Genomic DNA, 17,273 nt, shown 5'->3' on the forward strand with positions numbered 1-17,273 from the left:
GACATATGTCTCAGACTGAAAGAGCTCGCCGTTGTCGGCCTCACAGAGGTGGGCAACATCACGACAAACGCTCTGGGTTTGTGCTTCCTGGGCCGGCTTCTAAGAGAACTGTCCCGACATATGTCTCAGACTGAAAGAGCTCGCCGTTGTCGGCCTCTCAGAGGTGGGCAACATCACGACAAACACTCTGGGTTTGTGCTTCCTGGGCCGGCTTCTAAGAGAACTGTGCCGACATATGTATCAGACTGAAAGAGCTCGCCGTTGTCGGCCTCACAGAGGTGGTCAACATCACGACAAACGCTCGGGGTTTGTGCTTCCTGGGCCGGCTTCTAAGAGAACTGTGCCGACATATGTCTCAGACTGAAAGAGCTCGCCGTTGTCGGCCTCACAGAGATGGGCAACATCACGACAAACGCTCTGGGTTTGTGCTTCCTGGGCCGACTTCTAAGAGAACTGTCCCGACATATGTCTCAGGCTGAAAGAGCTCGCCGTTGTCGGCCTCATAGAGGTGGGCAACATCACGACAAACGCTCTGGGTTTGTGCTTCCTGGGCAGGCTTCTAAGAGAACTGTGCCGACATATGTCTCAGACTGAAAGAGCTCGCCGTTGTCGGCCTCACAGAGGTGGGCAACATCACGACAAACGCTCTGGGTTTGTGCTTCCTGGGCAGGCTTCTAAGAGAACTGTGCCGACATATGTCTCAGACTGAAAGAGCTCGCCGTTGTCGGCCTCACAGAGGTGGGCAACATCACGACAAAGGCTCTGGGTTTGTGCTTCCTGGGCAGGCTTCTAAGAGAACTGTGCCGACATATGTCTCAGACTGAAAGAGCTCGCCGTTGTCGGCCTCACAGAGGTGGGCAACATCACGACAAACGCTCTGGGTTTGTGCTTCCTGGGCCGGCTTCTAAGAGAACTGTGCCGACATATGTCTCAGACTGAAAGAGCTCGCCGTTGTCGGCCTCACAGAGGTGGGCAACATCACGACAAACGCTCTGGGTTTGTGCTTCCTGGGCAGGCTTCTAAGAGAACTGTGCCGACATATGTCTCAGACTGAAAGAGCTCGCCGTTGTCGGCCTCACAGAGGTGGGCAACATCACGACAAAGGCTCTGGGTTTGTGCTTCCTGGGCAGGCTTCTAAGAGAACTGTGCCGACATATGTCTCAGACTGAAAGAGCTCGCCGTTGTCGGCCTCACAGAGGTGGGCAACATCACGACAAACGCTCTGGGTTTGTGCTTCCTGGGCCGGCTTCTAAGAGAACTGTGCCGACATATGTCTCAGACTGAAAGAGCTCGCCGTTGTCGGCCTCACAGAGGTGGGCAACATCACGACAAACGCTCTGGGTTTGTGCTTCCTGGGCAGGCTTCTAAGAGAACTGTGCCGACATATGTCTCAGACTGAAAGAGCTCGCCGTTGTCGGCCTCACAGAGGTGGGCAACATCACGACAAAGGCTCTGGGTTTGTGCTTCCTGGGCAGGCTTCTAAGAGAACTGTGCCGACATATGTCTCAGACTGAAAGAGCTCGCCGTTGTCGGCCTCACAGAGGTGGGCAACATCACGACAAACGCTCTGGGTTTGTGCTTCCTGGGCAGGCTTCTAAGAGAACTGTGCCGACATATGTCTCAGACTGAAAGAGCTCGCCGTTGTCGGCCTCACAGAGGTGGGCAACATCACGACAAACGCTCTGGGTTTGTGCTTCCTGGGCAGGCTTCTAAGAGAACTGTGCCGACATATGTCTCAGACTGAAAGAGCTCGCCGTTGTCGGCCTCACAGAGGTGGGCAACATCACGACAAACGCTCTGGGTTTGTGCTTCCTGGGCCGGCTTCTAAGAGAACTGTGCCGACATATGTCTCAGACTGAAAGAGCTCGCCGTTGTCGGCCTCACAGAGGTGGGCAACATCACGACAAACGCTCTGGGTTTGTGCTTCCTGGGCCGGCTTCTAAGAGAACTGTGCCGACATATGTCTCAGACTGAAAGAGCTCGCCGTTGTCGGCCTCACAGAGGTGGGCAACATCACGACAAACGCTCTGGGTTTGTGCTTCCTGGGCCGGCTTCTAAGAGAACTGTACCGACATATGTCTCAGACTGAAAGAGCTCGCCGTTGTCGGCCTCACAGCGGTGGGCAACATCACGACAAACGCTCTGGGTTTGTGCTTCCTGGGCCGGCTTCTAAGAGAATTGTGCCGACATATGTCTCAGACTGAAAGAGCTCGCCGTTGTCGGCCTCACAGAGGTGGGCAACATCACGGCAAAGGCTCTGGGTTTGTGCTTCCCGGGTAGGCTTCTAAGAGAACTGTGCCGACATATGTCTCAGACTGAAAGAGCTCGCCGTTGTCGGCCTCTCAGAGGTGGGCAACATCACGACAAACGCTCTGGGTTTGTGCTTCCTGGGCCGGCTTCTAAGAGAACTGTGCCGACATATGTCTCAGACTGAAAGAGTTCGCCGTTGTCGGCCTCACAGAGGTGGGCAACATCACGACAAACGCTCTGGGTTTGTGCTTCCTGGGCCGGCTTCTAAGAGAACTGTGCCGACATATGTCTCAGACTGAAAGAGCTCGCCGTTGTCGGCCTCTCAGAGGTGGGCAACATCACCACAAACGCTCTGGGTTTGTGCTTCCTGGGCCGGCTTCTAAGAGAACTGCGCCGACATATGTCTCAGACTGAAAGAGCTCGCCGTTGTCGGCCTCACAGAGGTGGTCAACATCACGACAAACGCTCGGGGTTTGTGCTTCCTGGGCCGGCTTCTAAGAGAACTGTGCCGACATATGTCTCAGACTGAAAGAGCTCGCCGTTGTCGGCCTCACAGAGGTGGTCAATATCACGACAAACGCTCGGGGTTTGTGCTTCCTGGGCCGGCTTCTAAGAGAACTGTGCCGACATATGTATCAGACTGAAAGAGCTCGCCGTTGTCGGCCTCTCAGAGGTGGGCAACATCACGACAAACGCTCTGGGTTTGTGCTTCCTGGGCCGGCTTCTAAGGGAACTGTGCCGACATATGTCTCAGACTGAAAGAGCTCGCCGTTGTCGGCCTCACAGAGGTGGGCAACATCACGACAAACGCTCTGGGTTTGTGCTTCCTGGGCCGGCTTCTAAGAGAACTGTGCCGACATATGTCTCAGACTGAAAGAGCTCGCCGTTGTCGGCCTCTCAGAGGTGGGCAACATCACGACAAACGCTCTGGGTTTGTGCTTCCTGGGCCGGTTTCTAAGAGAACTGTGCCGACATATGTCTCAGACTGAAAGAGCTCGCCGTTGTCGGCCTCACAGAGGTGGTCAACATCACGACAAACGCTCGGGGTTTGTGCTTCCTGGGCCGGCTTCTAAGAGAACTGTGCCGACATATGTCTCAGACTGAAAGAGCTCGCCGTTGTCGGCCTCACAGAGATGGGCAACATCACGACAAACGCTCTGGGTTTGTGCTTCCTAAGCCGACTTCTAAGAGAACGGTCCCGACATATGTCTCAGGCTGAAAGAGCTCGCCGTTGTCGGCCTCACAGAGATGGGCAACATCACGACAAACGCTCTGGGTTTGTGCTTCCTGGACCGGCTTCTAAGAGAACTGTGCCGACATATGTCTCAGACTGAAAGAGCTCGCCGTTGTCGGCCTCTCAGAGGTGGGCAACATCACGACAAACGCTCTGGGTTTGTGCTTCCTGGGCCGGCTTCTAAGAGAACTGTGCCGACATATGTCTCAGACTGAAAGAGCTCGCCGTTGTCGGCCTCACAGAGGTGGTCAACATCACGACAAACGCTCGGGGTTTGTGCTTCCTGGGCCGGCTTCTAAGAGAACTGTGCCGACATATGTCTCAGACTGAAAGAGCTCGCCGTTGTCGGCCTCACAGAGGTGGGCAACATCACGACAAAGGCTCTGGGTTTGTGCTTCCTGGGCCGGCTTCTAAGAGAACTGTCCCGACATATGTCTCAGGCTGAAAGAGCTCGCCGTTGTCGGCCTCACAGAGATGGGCAACATCACGACAAACGCTCTGGGTTTGTGCTTCCTGGACCGGCTTCTAAGAGAACTGTGCCGACATATGTCTCAGACTGAAAGCTCGCCGTTGTCGGCCTCACAGAGGTGGTCAACATCACGACAAACGCCCTGGGTTTGTGCTTCCTGGGCCGACTTCTAAGAGAACTGTGCCGACATATGTCTCAGACTGAAAGAGCTCGCCGTTGTCGGCCTCACAGAGGTGGGCAACATCACGACAAACGCTCTGGGTTTGTGCTTCCTGGGCCGGCTTCTAAGAGAACTGTGCCGACATATGTCTCAGACTGAAAGAGCTCGCCGTTGTCGGCCTCACAGAGATGGGCAACATCACGACAAACGCTCTGGGTTTGTGCTTCCTGGGCAGGCTTCTAAGAGAACTGTGCCGACATATGTCTCAGACTGAAAGAGCTCGCCGTTGTCGGCCTCACAGAGATGGGCAACATCACGACAAACGCTCTGGGTTTGTGCTTCCTAAGCCGACTTCTAAGAGAACGGTCCCGACATATGTCTCAGGCTGAAAGAGCTCGCCGTTGTCGGCCTCACAGAGATGGGCAACATCACGACAAACGCTCTGGGTTTGTGCTTCCTGGACCGGCTTCTAAGAGAACTGTGCCGACATATGTCTCAGACTGAAAGAGCTCGCCGTTGTCGGCCTCTCAGAGGTGGGCAACATCACGACAAACGCTCTGGGTTTGTGCTTCCTGGGCCGGCTTCTAAGAGAACTGTGCCGACATATGTCTCAGACTGAAAGAGCTCGCCGTTGTCGGCCTCACAGAGGTGGTCAACATCACGACAAACGCTCGGGGTTTGTGCTTCCTGGGCCGGCTTCTAAGAGAACTGTGCCGACATATGTCTCAGACTGAAAGAGCTCGCCGTTGTCGGCCTCACAGAGGTGGGCAACATCACGACAAAGGCTCTGGGTTTGTGCTTCCTGGGCCGGCTTCTAAGAGAACTGTCCCGACATATGTCTCAGGCTGAAAGAGCTCGCCGTTGTCGGCCTCACAGAGATGGGCAACATCACGACAAACGCTCTGGGTTTGTGCTTCCTGGACCGGCTTCTAAGAGAACTGTGCCGACATATGTCTCAGACTGAAAGCTCGCCGTTGTCGGCCTCACAGAGGTGGTCAACATCACGACAAACGGCCTGGGGTTGTGCTTCCTGGGCCGACTTCTAAGAGAACTGTGCCGACATATGTCTCAGACTGAAAGAGCTCGCCGTTGTCGGCCTCACAGAGGTGGGCAACATCACGACAAACGCTCTGGGTTTGTGCTTCCTGGGCCGGCTTCTAAGAGAACTGTGCCGACATATGTCTCAGACTGAAAGAGCTCGCCGTTGTCGGCCTCACAGAGATGGGCAACATCACGACAAACGCTCTGGGTTTGTGCTTCCTGGGCAGGCTTCTAAGAGGACTGTGCCGACATATGTCTCAGACTGAAAGAGCTCGCCGTTGTCGGCCTCACAGAGGTGGGCAACATCACGACAAAGGCTCTGGGTTTGTGCTTCCTGGGCAGGCTTCTAAGAGAACTGTGCCGACATATGTCTCAGACTGAAAGAGCTCGCCGTTGTCGGCCTCACAGAGGTGGTCAACATCACGACAAACGCTCGGGGTTTGTGCTTCCTGGGCCGGCTTCTAAGAGAACTGTGCCGACATATGTCTCAGACTGAAAGAGCTCGCCGTTGTCGGCCTCACAGAGATGGGCAACATCACGACAAACGCTCTGGGTTTGTGCTTCCTAAGCCGACTTCTAAGAGAACGGTCCCGACATATGTCTCAGGCTGAAAGAGCTCGCCGTTGTCGGCCTCACAGAGATGGGCAACATCACGACAAACGCTCTGGGTTTGTGCTTCCTGGACCGGCTTCTAAGAGAACTGTGCCGACATATGTCTCAGACTGAAAGAGCTCGCCGTTGTCGGCCTCTCAGAGGTGGGCAACATCACGACAAACGCTCTGGGTTTGTGCTTCCTGGGCCGGCTTCTAAGAGAACTGTGCCGACATATGTCTCAGACTGAAAGAGCTCGCCGTTGTCGGCCTCACAGAGGTGGGCAACATCACGACAAAGGCTCTGGGTTTGTGCTTCCTGGGCCGGCTTCTAAGAGAACTGTCCCGACATATGTCTCAGACTGAAAGAGCTCGCCGTTGTCGGCCTCACAGAGGTGGTCAACATCACGACAAACGCTCTGGGTTTGTGCTTCCTGGACCGGCTTCTAAGAGAACTGTGCCGACATATGTCTCAGACTGAAAGCTCGCCGTTGTCGGCCTCACAGAGGTGGTCAACATCACGACAAACGCCCTGGGTTTGTGCTTCCTGGGCCGACTTCTAAGAGAACTGTGCCGACATATGTCTTAGACTGAAAGAGCTCGCCGTTGTCGGCCTCACAGAGGTGGGCAACATCACGACAAACGCTCTGGGTTTGTGCTTCCTGGGCCGGCTTCTAAGAGAACTGTGCCGACATATGTCTCAGACTGAAAGAGCTCGCCGTTGTCGGCCTCACAGAGATGGGCAACATCACGACAAACGCTCTGGGTTTGTGCTTCCTGGGCAGGCTTCTAAGAGAACTGTGCCGACATATGTCTCAGACTGAAAGAGTTCGCCGTTGTCGGCCTCACAGAGGTGGGCAACATCACGACAAACGCTCTGGGTTTGTGCTTCCTGGGCCGGCTTCTAAGAGAACTGTGCCGACATATGTCTCAGACTGAAAGAGCTCGCCGTTGTCGGCCTCACAGAGGTGGGCAACATCACGACAAACGCTGTGGGTTTGTGCTTCCTGGGCAGGCTTCTAAGAGAACTGTGCCGACATATGTCTCAGACTGAAAGAGCTCGCCGTTGTCGGCCTCACAGAGGTGGGCAACATCACGACAAACGCTCTGGGTTTGTGCTTCCTGGGCAGGCTTCTAAGAGAACTGTGCCGACATATGTCTCAGACTGAAAGAGCTCGCCGTTGTCGGCCTCACAGAGGTGGGCAACATCACGACAAACGCTCTGGGTTTGTGCTTCCTGGGCAGGCTTCTAAGAGAACTGTGCCGACATATGTCTCAGACTGAAAGAGCTCGCCGTTGTCGGCCTCACAGAGGTGGGCAACATCACGACAAACGCTCTGGGTTTGTGCTTCCTGGGCCGGCTTCTAAGAGAACTGTGCCGACATATGTCTCAGACTGAAAGAGCTCGCCGTTGTCGGCCTCACAGAGGTGGGCAACATCACGACAAACGCTCTGGGTTTGTGCTTCCTGGACCGGCTTCTAAGAGAACTGTGCCGACATATGTCTCAGACTGAAAGAGCTCGCCGTTGTCGGCCACTCAGAGGTGGGCAACATCACGACAAACGCTCTGGGTTTGTGCTTCCTGGGCCGGCTTCTAAGAGAACTGTGCCGACATATGTCTCAGACTGAAAGAGCTCGCCGTTGTCGGCCTCACAGAGGTGGTCAACATCACGACAAACGCTCGGGGTTTGTGCTTCCTGGGCCGGCTTCTAAGAGAACTGTGCCGACATATGTCTCAGACTGAAAGAGCTCGCCGTTGTCGGCCTCACAGAGGTGGGCAACATCACGACAAAGGCTCTGGGTTTGTGCTTCCTGGGCCGGCTTCTAAGAGAACTGTCCCGACATATGTCTCAGGCTGAAAGAGCTCGCCGTTGTCGGCCTCACAGAGATGGGCAACATCACGACAAACGCTCTGGGTTTGTGCTTCCTGGACCGGCTTCTAAGAGAACTGTGCCGACATATGTCTCAGACTGAAAGCTCGCCGTTGTCGGCCTCACAGAGGTGGTCAACATCACGACAAACGCCCTGGGTTTGTGCTTCCTGGGCCGACTTCTAAGAGAACTGTGCCGACATATGTCTCAGACTGAAAGAGCTCGCCGTTGTCGGCCTCACAGAGGTGGGCAACATCACGACAAAGGCTCTGGGTTTGTGCTTCCTGGGCAGGCTTCTAAGAGAACTGTGCCGACATATGTCTCAGACTGAAAGAGTTCGCCGTTGTCGGCCTCACAGAGGTGGGCAACATCACGACAAACGCTGTGGGTTTGTGCTTCCTGGGCAGGCTTCTAAGAGAACTGTGCCGACATATGTCTCAGACTGAAAGAGCTCGCCGTTGTCGGCCTCACAGAGGTGGGCAACATCACGACAAACGCTCTGGGTTTGTGCTTCCTGGGCCGGCTTCTAAGAGAACTGTGCCGACATATGTCTCAGACTGAAAGAGCTCGCCGTTGTCGGCCTCACAGAGGTGGGCAACATCACGACAAACGCTGTGGGTTTGTGCTTCCTGGGCAGGCTTCTAAGAGAACTGTGCCGACATATGTCTCAGACTGAAAGAGCTCGCCGTTGTCGGCCTCACAGAGGTGGGCAACATCACGACAAACGCTCTGGGTTTGTGCTTCCTGGGCCGGCTTCTAAGAGAACTGTGCCGACATATGTCTCAGACTGAAAGAGCTCGCCGTTGTCGGCCTCACAGAGGTGGGCAACATCACGACAAACGCTGTGGGTTTGTGCTTCCTGGGCAGGCTTCTAAGAGAACTGTGCCGACATATGTCTCAGACTGAAAGAGCTCGCCGTTGTCGGCCTCACAGAGGTGGGCAACATCACGACAAACGCTCTGGGTTTGTGCTTCCTGGGCCGGCTTCTAAGAGAACTGTGCCGACATATGTCTCAGACTGAAAGAGCTCGCCGTTGTCGGCCTCACAGAGGTGGGCAACATCACGACAAACGCTGTGGGTTTGTGCTTCCTGGGCAGGCTTCTAAGAGAACTGTGCCGACATATGTCTCAGACTGAAAGAGCTGGCCGTTGTCGGCCTCACAGAGGTGGGCAACATCACGACAAACGCTCTGGGTTTGTGCTTCCTGGGCAGGCTTCTAAGAGAACTGTGCCGACATATGTCTCAGACTGAAAGAGCTCGCCGTTGTCGGCCTCACAGAGGTGGGCAACATCACGACAAACGCTCTGGGTTTGTGCTTCCTGGGCCGGCTTCTAAGAGAACTGTGCCGACATATGTCTCAGACTGAAAGAGCTCGCCGTTGTCGGCCTCACAGAGGTGGGCAACATCACGACAAACGCTCTGGGTTTGTGCTTCCTGGGCCGGCTTCTAAGAGAACTGTGCCGACATATGTCTCAGACTGAAAGAGCTCGCCGTTGTCGGCCTCACAGAGGTGGGCAACATCACGACAAACGCTGTGGGTTTGTGCTTCCTGGGCAGGCTTCTAAGAGAACTGTGCCGACATATGTCTCAGACTGAAAGAGCTCGCCGTTGTCGGCCTCACAGAGGTGGGCAACATCACGACAAAGGCTCTGGGTTTGTGCTTCCTGGGCCGGCTTCTAAGAGAACTGTGCCGACATATATCTCAGACTGAAAGAGCTCGTCGTTGTCGGCCTCACAGAGGCCACCTGTGGCTACCAATGGCTACCCATGCGGCTCATCGTGACTTGGCTCCATAGCTACTGCCACTTCATTGTCCTTTAAGCAGTCAGGCCTTGATCCTATAGAAAACAGGAAAACAAACAGCAGACTGATGTTTGCCAAGCGCAGTGGCAGACATATTTTCGGATACCTACGATAGCTTTCCATTGCTCGCAGGGTCTGCTGACATCACACGAGCAGATTGACGATCGGCTGCTTTCTCCGGGCGTTTTTGTAAATTTGATTGCGCAATGACAATGCAACGCACAGGCGTAGATATTGCGCATGGTGGCTCCTAATAGACTGCTCGATGAATGCAACAAGGTTCCGAGCTATGCTAGATGTCAGTTCCTTCAGAGTTTGATATCCCGTTCGCACTGCCACACACAATCTGGATCGGCAGCCGATCATAATCGCGGCTCCCCCCGTTCGGCATACCCACGCCGTCCGCACTCGACATTGAGGCGCCACATTTTCATCTGACGCCATCCGCTAGGGTGAGGGAGAAAGGCAATCTCGTTCACAAATGGGGGACGAATGTCCGCCGCGTGCAAGGCTTGCAGTCAGCTATTCTGTGTCCCGAGGGCTCTTGACCACTAAATAGAATAAAGCTGCCCCCCCCCCCCCCCCACACACACCAATAATGAAGAATTCGGAATGAAACCAGGTTTTCAGGCATTGTTTTTACCCTTGCCAGATGTAGTGCTGCTCCTGTCGACGTTAGGAAGTACATTCACATTCGAGCAGTTCTTGTGACTCATGAACCTCAATAAGTAGTTATAGCGATCTGGTCTGAACGTGCATTTTGATAAACTCCACTGTAAGTAATATGATAATTGAGAAGTAATAGTGGAGACAAGTGCAGAGAATGACATCATCTTAATTATTACAGTAAGTTTATGGGCTTACAGCATAGCAGCAGCCTCTCCGGATATCATGCGCGAAAAACTGTATACGGAGCACAGAGAGGCGCAGAGAAAAAAAAGAAAAAAAAATAGATGGAGTAGTTATGTACGAGGGTCATTGTGTGAAAATTTTTAATTATTTCTCTTTCTTTCCCTGATTTATTTTTTCTTTCTCACGTTAAAAATGCAAGCAGAATCAACAATACAGTGTGTAAACCGACAATTCCAGTGCTCCTGAACGTTGGGATAATCGTTCGTGAAGAACTACGTACGAAGAACTTGCAACGCCTTTCAAATTTTCAATGTCTCATTTGGAAAAGAAGCTCATTTGTCACGAATTGTATATGCGAATGCCTAACGCTAACGTACTTTGCTATAATTGCGGTCCTTCCCAGGGTCATTACCCCCACCCCCCAGGGAGGTGTACACTCCCCCTGAATTTTTCCAACCACTCCCCTGTAATTCATGAGATTTCCCGATACAGCTTGGCCACCAATGCATATACGCATAGATATGTATCCATATAGATATACCACCCTATGGTTCTCTCCACTCGAAATCACGCAGACATCTTATCACGCCGGGTACCGCATCTTGGCTTCTATGCGCATTGATGATAGTGCCAGCCGCAACAACAATGACAAAGAAGAAATTGTCGTTCCTCTTCGCTGCTGATACGAGTAGCGCAACGAACTAAAGGCTGATACCTTACGTTTGAATTCAGCATGAGAGAGCCGCGACGATATGGCAAGGAAAAAAACTTGCCAAGATAGGGGCACAAAAGTGAACTTGCAATGCAAATCGCCGGCAGTCCGAACATTAGTGAGTTTTAGTATACCGTTGATAAGGTTATCGTGCCTATCGGAACCAATCGCAATGGTGCGTGACTCAGAATCTTATCCACTGATTGGTTCCGGTCGATACGGTTCGACGCAAGCCACGTTATGAACGGTCTGCTAAAACTCTCTATTTACACGGCAACAGACACCTACGAGCACTGGTGCTAAAGTCTCAGGAAAAGACATCATAGACGAAAATACATATCCGTTACGAAGCCGTTTGAATTTCACTGTTCATGGTAATCAACCAATTTTTCTCGAAGTGCAGCACGCATAAAGAAGTCCATGATTCGCTTACACGTCGACCTGCAAGAAATGACCCGCAGTATCCTTCTGAAACATTGCATCACTTGCCAACTTCTTTGCGAAAAGTAAAAAGTAACCTTTCTGCAACCCCGATGATGGCAGGGGCAACCAAGGAATACACCACAAAGAGTCACTGGTGTATTCTGCATAGCGAAGCCATTATCAACGACTTATACTAGGCCCTTGTACTGGGATTTGAACAGTGGTGACCGCAAAATTTGGAAAAGGCGCCGGCAGAGCCCTCTAAAACGGGCAAAACCCTTTGTATCATGGTGCCAAAGGCATATTCGAGACGGCTTATGCTATTGCCCTTCCCACTGGAATTGTAACGGAGGCGACCGCAAAATCCGTAAACTACCGCAGCAGAGCCCTTTAGAACGGGCGAAACCTCTTTAATTATGGTTCCAAACAGATATCAAGAGCTTATGATGCTCTTCTACAGGGATCGCAACAGAAGCGACCAGAAAATTCGGAAAAGGCAGCAGCAGAGTCCTTTAAAACGTACGAAACCCCTTGTATCATGGTACCAAAGGCATATTCATGACGGCTTATGCTATGCCTTTCTACCGGCATTGCGCAAGCTTGGGGACCGCAAAATTTGGATACGGCGGCAGCAAGGCCTGTTAAAACGGGCGATACTCCCTGTATCATGAAGCGAAAGAAAGAAAGTTATCAGTGGCTTGTACAATGCTATTCTGCTGGAGTTATAACAGGCGATCGCCAAATTCGGAAAACGTGGCATCAGAGCCCTGTTAAACGAGCAAAACCCTTTGTGTCATGCTGCCAAACACATATTATCAACAACTTATACTATGTCGTTCTGCCGGGATCATAACACAGGCGACCGCAAATATCGGAAAAGGATGCAGCATAGCCCTTCAGAACGGGCGAGACCCCTTGTATCATGCTGCCGATGACATGTCATCAATGGATTGTGCTATGCCCTTCTACTGGGATTGTAACAGAGACTACCGCAAAATATGGAAAATGCGGCAGCAGAGCCCTTTAAAACGGTCGATACCCCTTGTGTCATAGTTCCAAAGTCATATAAGTATACGCAACGGCTTATGCTATTGCCATTCAACTGGAATTATAACGGATGCGGCCGCAAACTCCATAAAAGGCTACAGCAGAGCCCTTTAAAACGGACAAAACCCCTTTAATCATGGTGGCAGACATTTTACACACATATAAAGACGCGACGGCTTATGTTATGCCCCTCTCCTGTGATTGCATCGGAAACCACCGCAAAATTTGGAAAAGGCGGCAGCAGGGCCCTTTACAATGACTCAAATGATATGTATCATGGTGCCAAAAAGATACTATGAACGGCTTTACTGGGATTGTAACAGAGGCTACCGCAACGTTCGGCAGCAGATCGAGCCCTTTAAAACGTGCGAAGCCCCTTTCATCCTGGTACCAGGCCGTACATGGAGAGGTCGCGTTTGAAGAAACTGCTTCCAAAACGATACTCGCTAAGCAAAAAAGCGTCCTAATTAAGCTGATTTTGTAGTATGTATATGTGAAAGTAAGATCACGGGGTTTGAACCCCGTATCCTGTTACCCTGTTGCACCCTGAGAGGTCGCGTTTGACAAAATCGTTTCCAAAGCGGCACTCGAAATGGCCAAGTGGCCAATTTCGACAACTTCGGGGCTTAATATCATTTGATATAAAATAATATTAAAGATGTGATTAGGTGATTTCGTAATATGTACATCTGAAAGTAAGATCACGGGGTTAGAACCCTGTATCTTCCCCTGTTGCTCCCTGAGAGGTCGCGTTTGACAAAATCGCTTCCAAAACGGCCAAATGGTGAATTTCATCAAGTTCGCGGCTTAATATCATTTGATACAACGATGATAATAAAGATACCCTAAGCTGATTATGTAATATGTGTATGTGAAAGTAAGATCACGGGGTTTGAACCCCGTACCTTGTTCTACCTTATACCTTGTTGCACCCTGAAAGGTCGCGTTTGACAAAATCACTTCCAAAACGGCACTCGAAATGGACAGTTTTATCAAGTTGTATAGTTTAATATAAAAGCGATATAAAATACAAAACGGTATCATTTGTATATTACTCACTCAAAATAAAGTTGTCTGTTCTGTCAGCCACTTCGAGTTCTGGAAAAAATGACCGTTCTCGTTTCGAATTCCTTCAGACCGGCCGTACAGTGTCAGCGCATGCGTATTACGATAATACCGGGACTTGTCTGGGAATACTGGGAACCCTGTCTGAGTCGCAACTTTGAAGGCCCTGGGTGCATCAGGATTAACACTCACATATTGTGCCGCGGTTGGTATGTGGCCTGGAGGACGTACTGAACGAAAATAGGCGATGACATTTCCAGAATTTGACTGCCTTTGTCGAAAAATCCTAGTCTAAACTTGGGCGATGTGCCAAAATCGACGGAATCCCCATAGGCGCAATGCAGTAAAATTCATTTAGCCAGGGTGCACTAGGCTTATATTCTGCTGGCGCCTTTCATGTCTCCAGGGGTTCTTTACATGGTGTTTTTCTCTATTAGACGATGACAATCTTGAAAATTTTATTCTGTTTTGCTGTTAATTGGCATAAATTGGCTGTCTCCCATTGAATTCACATCTTGTAAGGCCGCTTCCCGCATAGCGGCTGAGTATAGTGATGGAGCGCGCCGGCGGGGGTGGGGGGTGGGGGGGGTGATCGCGAATTTTGGGATTGAGTGGAAATGTTGTGCAAACTACTGTAACCCTTCTGTGGTGTCGCGCAGAGCCGATAGCGCGCGAGTGTAAGAAGCACCATGGGGATCGCTATCAATAAAGGATTCTGGAATGGGATGTCTTGCTGAGCGGACACAACACCTTCGTGAATGGTATGGACGCTGAATAACGAGGCAGTGTCAAACGTTACTTTTTTTCTGAAGCATTTTTGTGACAGTTGTGGGCAACATTGTTCGACGCCTCGTCTCATTCTGCTTCTTCATGACAATGACACAATACGTTCGGCACGCGGCACGAAGGATCTCGAAGGTTGGAGGCATATCAGTATCCTCTCTACAGCCCAGACCTTTCACTTTGCGAGATCCATATTTTTGTTTCCAAAGGACCTCGCGAAGCGGTGATCTCACTCTGATGGGGATGTATACAAAAATGTGGCTTGAGAATAGTTATCGCAAGTTCCATGCGATTTTTTCAAAGAAGGCACGTCAGCACCGTTCCGATGCGGGAGCGAGACGGGCAGCCATCCCGGACACCTTCGCCAGAGGGGGCGCCGTACGGCAGGTTCCGGGAGCTGGGGTGGACAATAAAATGAGAATCAATATTATTTTAAGATAGGATTCTTTTCCTGCTTTTCCTGCTTTTTTGTTTACAGAGCATCGTGCTCTAAGCGGAAGCTCGCATCGGGACGTCTCTGAGGCATGTCAAAACTTGTGCGACACAAAGTTATCTTGTGACAAAGATATCTTGTGTGTTTTGTACAGCTGATATTTTGACTCTCCCTCGTAGTTGACCGCGTACCTCCAGTGACACCTCTCTCAATAATTCATCTCAATAGCCTCAACAATAGCCACGAAAAATAAATGGAATGGTTACAAGCATCAATATAGCTTAATTTGAGAAGCTTTCGGACGGAGTCCGTTCATCAGGTGTACCTGATTAAGGACGAACTCCGCCCGAAAGCAAACTATATATTGACGCTCCTAAGCGTTCCATTTATATTTCGTGGCTGTTCCTTCCTGGACTTGACATCGTTTTCACTTTCTATAGTGTTTTTTTACTTCGCTGTTCACTTTAGTCTCACCAATACGAGAACAGCGGCATCACCTTCTCAGCTATCTGTCCTGGACTGACCAACACCACAATGGGAGACATTGTTGTAGAGATCGAGCGCACCCAAAGGACTTCGTTGCCGTGCAGCGGGACCATAGCCAACCGACTGCTTAATCAAAGCACGTAGGTATAATTCCTTTACAGTAACGAAATATATCCGGAAAAGCTACACCCGCGCGCTGCAAAGTGTAATAGTTAACTAACTCCACTAACTCAATAACTCGATAACTCAAACGTGTCGTGGGCCTCATTGATCTCGGACCACATCATTGAGGGCCACACGGAAAAGAAATGACGGTTGACAATACCCTCGTATACCATACAATAAAAATATACAAGAAAAACCAGGAGCGGTGTAGTTTTTGTGGACCTGGACGGTGTATGGGGGACTCATTGCTGAAAGGCTCCGGTCGACTCAAGAGAGATAAAGAAGCTGCCTTCCCAAATCGGGTACTCAAAATATGAGAAACAATTCGAGAAAAATACGCATGTTTCCCAAATCACATGACACACAAGCTTCGAGTACTTCAAGCAAAAGTGTACAGCAGCGACATCACATGGCACGCCACCCTCGTTCCCTTTCTTCATCGTCCTCGTTGTCACGTTTGGCACAGGCAGAAGAAAAAGACTGCGAATATGTAACCTGAGTTGCTTCACGGCGCTAACACGGATTTTAGAAAAAATCATGCACTGTTAATGGGTGAAAGCACGAAATATTCGATTTGACATGACTCTTTGTATTCTGTTACCTTGTCTGAAATATTCATTGGTCTTGTTTGTTCTTGTAGGCCCGAATTGATAGCTGGAGGTGTCATACAGCTACTGAAAGACAATCGCAATGGAGCCGTTCTTCTGGCTCATATCGCAATTGAAGGCCACTATCGTTACCTGAGCGACGACCACTTGGATCCCGTCGCCATTCTAGGTGCTACAAGACCGGCTCAGGGATCCGAACAAACGCAGTAACGGCAGTATACAACGCAAAAATGGTATCCGATGAAGCATGCGAATACTTCCCGTAATGCGTTTTCTAAGTAATGCGTTGGAGTTCGAAGAATTTACTTTGGAAACAAGGCGGCTTCGAGATGTCACGCAAGTAATTTCGAAGACAAGCGGCCATTTTCCGTTTGCCGTACCGTTAACTCGGAAGTGATTTTGGTAGTGATCCACATGGTGATATCGCTAAATTGTTGAATACTTTTTGTGCATACGTCCGGGTTGCATTGGGGTCATTGCTAATCGCAGATAAATTTCGAGAGCATTTCTTTCACCAGACAAAAGTTAAATGAGTGTCATTTACTTCGATAAATAAATAAATAAATAAAGCAGACCGTTGTGAAATACAGGCATTTTGTGCAAGTACACAATAAACCTATCGGGGTGGACAGCGGATGTACGTGTAACCACGACCATTGTGTTTTGATGTGATTTTAAAATACATAATCAGTCACACCTGCACATCTAATAAAAGTATAAACGCGGACGCTGTGAAAATCTATTATTAGCGGCGTTTCGACATAAGTAGGCTTGTTGCATCTGAAAATATACGTGGAGTTGGGTTGCCATTCTTAGTGCCGAAACGAATCTCCGCCGGTGTGCTCCACAGCCAACTAGGAACAAATTAAGGTACGAAACGGTACCATATGGAATATAGGTACGGTTGGTATGCATCCAATATGATAAGAAGCGCTTATACGCGACACGGAGATCTGTTCCAAAATCCATGTAGCATGAGCGCTGTTTTTTTTATCATGCTACTTTCCATGTGGTTTTTGTCAATAACACTATTATAGGAGAGGCAACTACAGGAACGAAAAATGCAAAGAAGAAACATGCATGAACACTGTAAACTGAAAAACACCCTTATGGGTGTAAATGGCTTGTCCTATAACTGACACCTCTTTTTACACCATATGGTCTTAGAACACCCTTTTCAGAGGGTGTATCCTGTGTAAGACACCCTTTGAAAGGGTGCTTTTCCTTGGAAATGCTTTCTTTTGCACCCTTTAAACACCCTTTTAGGAGGGTGTAAAGTTG

The 17,273-nt window shown here is 50.4% G+C and overlaps 1 protein-coding gene across 3 annotated transcripts in view; it reads left to right on the top strand.

Moving 5' to 3' along the window:
• LOC135378342 (15-hydroxyprostaglandin dehydrogenase [NAD(+)]-like) overlaps positions 1-16,564 on the top strand; it is a 50,740-nt gene extending 34,176 nt beyond the window's left edge. For all 3 annotated transcript variants that reach the window (XM_064611358.1, XM_064611357.1, XM_064611359.1), the window contains exons 7-8: positions 15,202-15,359; positions 16,025-16,564. In XM_064611358.1, the coding sequence (XP_064467428.1) occupies positions 15,202-15,359; positions 16,025-16,202 (336 nt within the window). In that variant the 3' untranslated portion in view covers positions 16,203-16,564. The remainder of the gene's footprint in view (positions 1-15,201; positions 15,360-16,024) is intronic.
• Positions 16,565-17,273: the final 709 nt, after the last annotated feature.

Source organism: Ornithodoros turicata, chromosome 1 (assembly GCF_037126465.1).
Source record: "Ornithodoros turicata isolate Travis chromosome 1, ASM3712646v1, whole genome shotgun sequence".
Lineage (NCBI taxonomy): Eukaryota > Metazoa > Arthropoda > Arachnida > Ixodida > Argasidae > Ornithodoros > Ornithodoros turicata.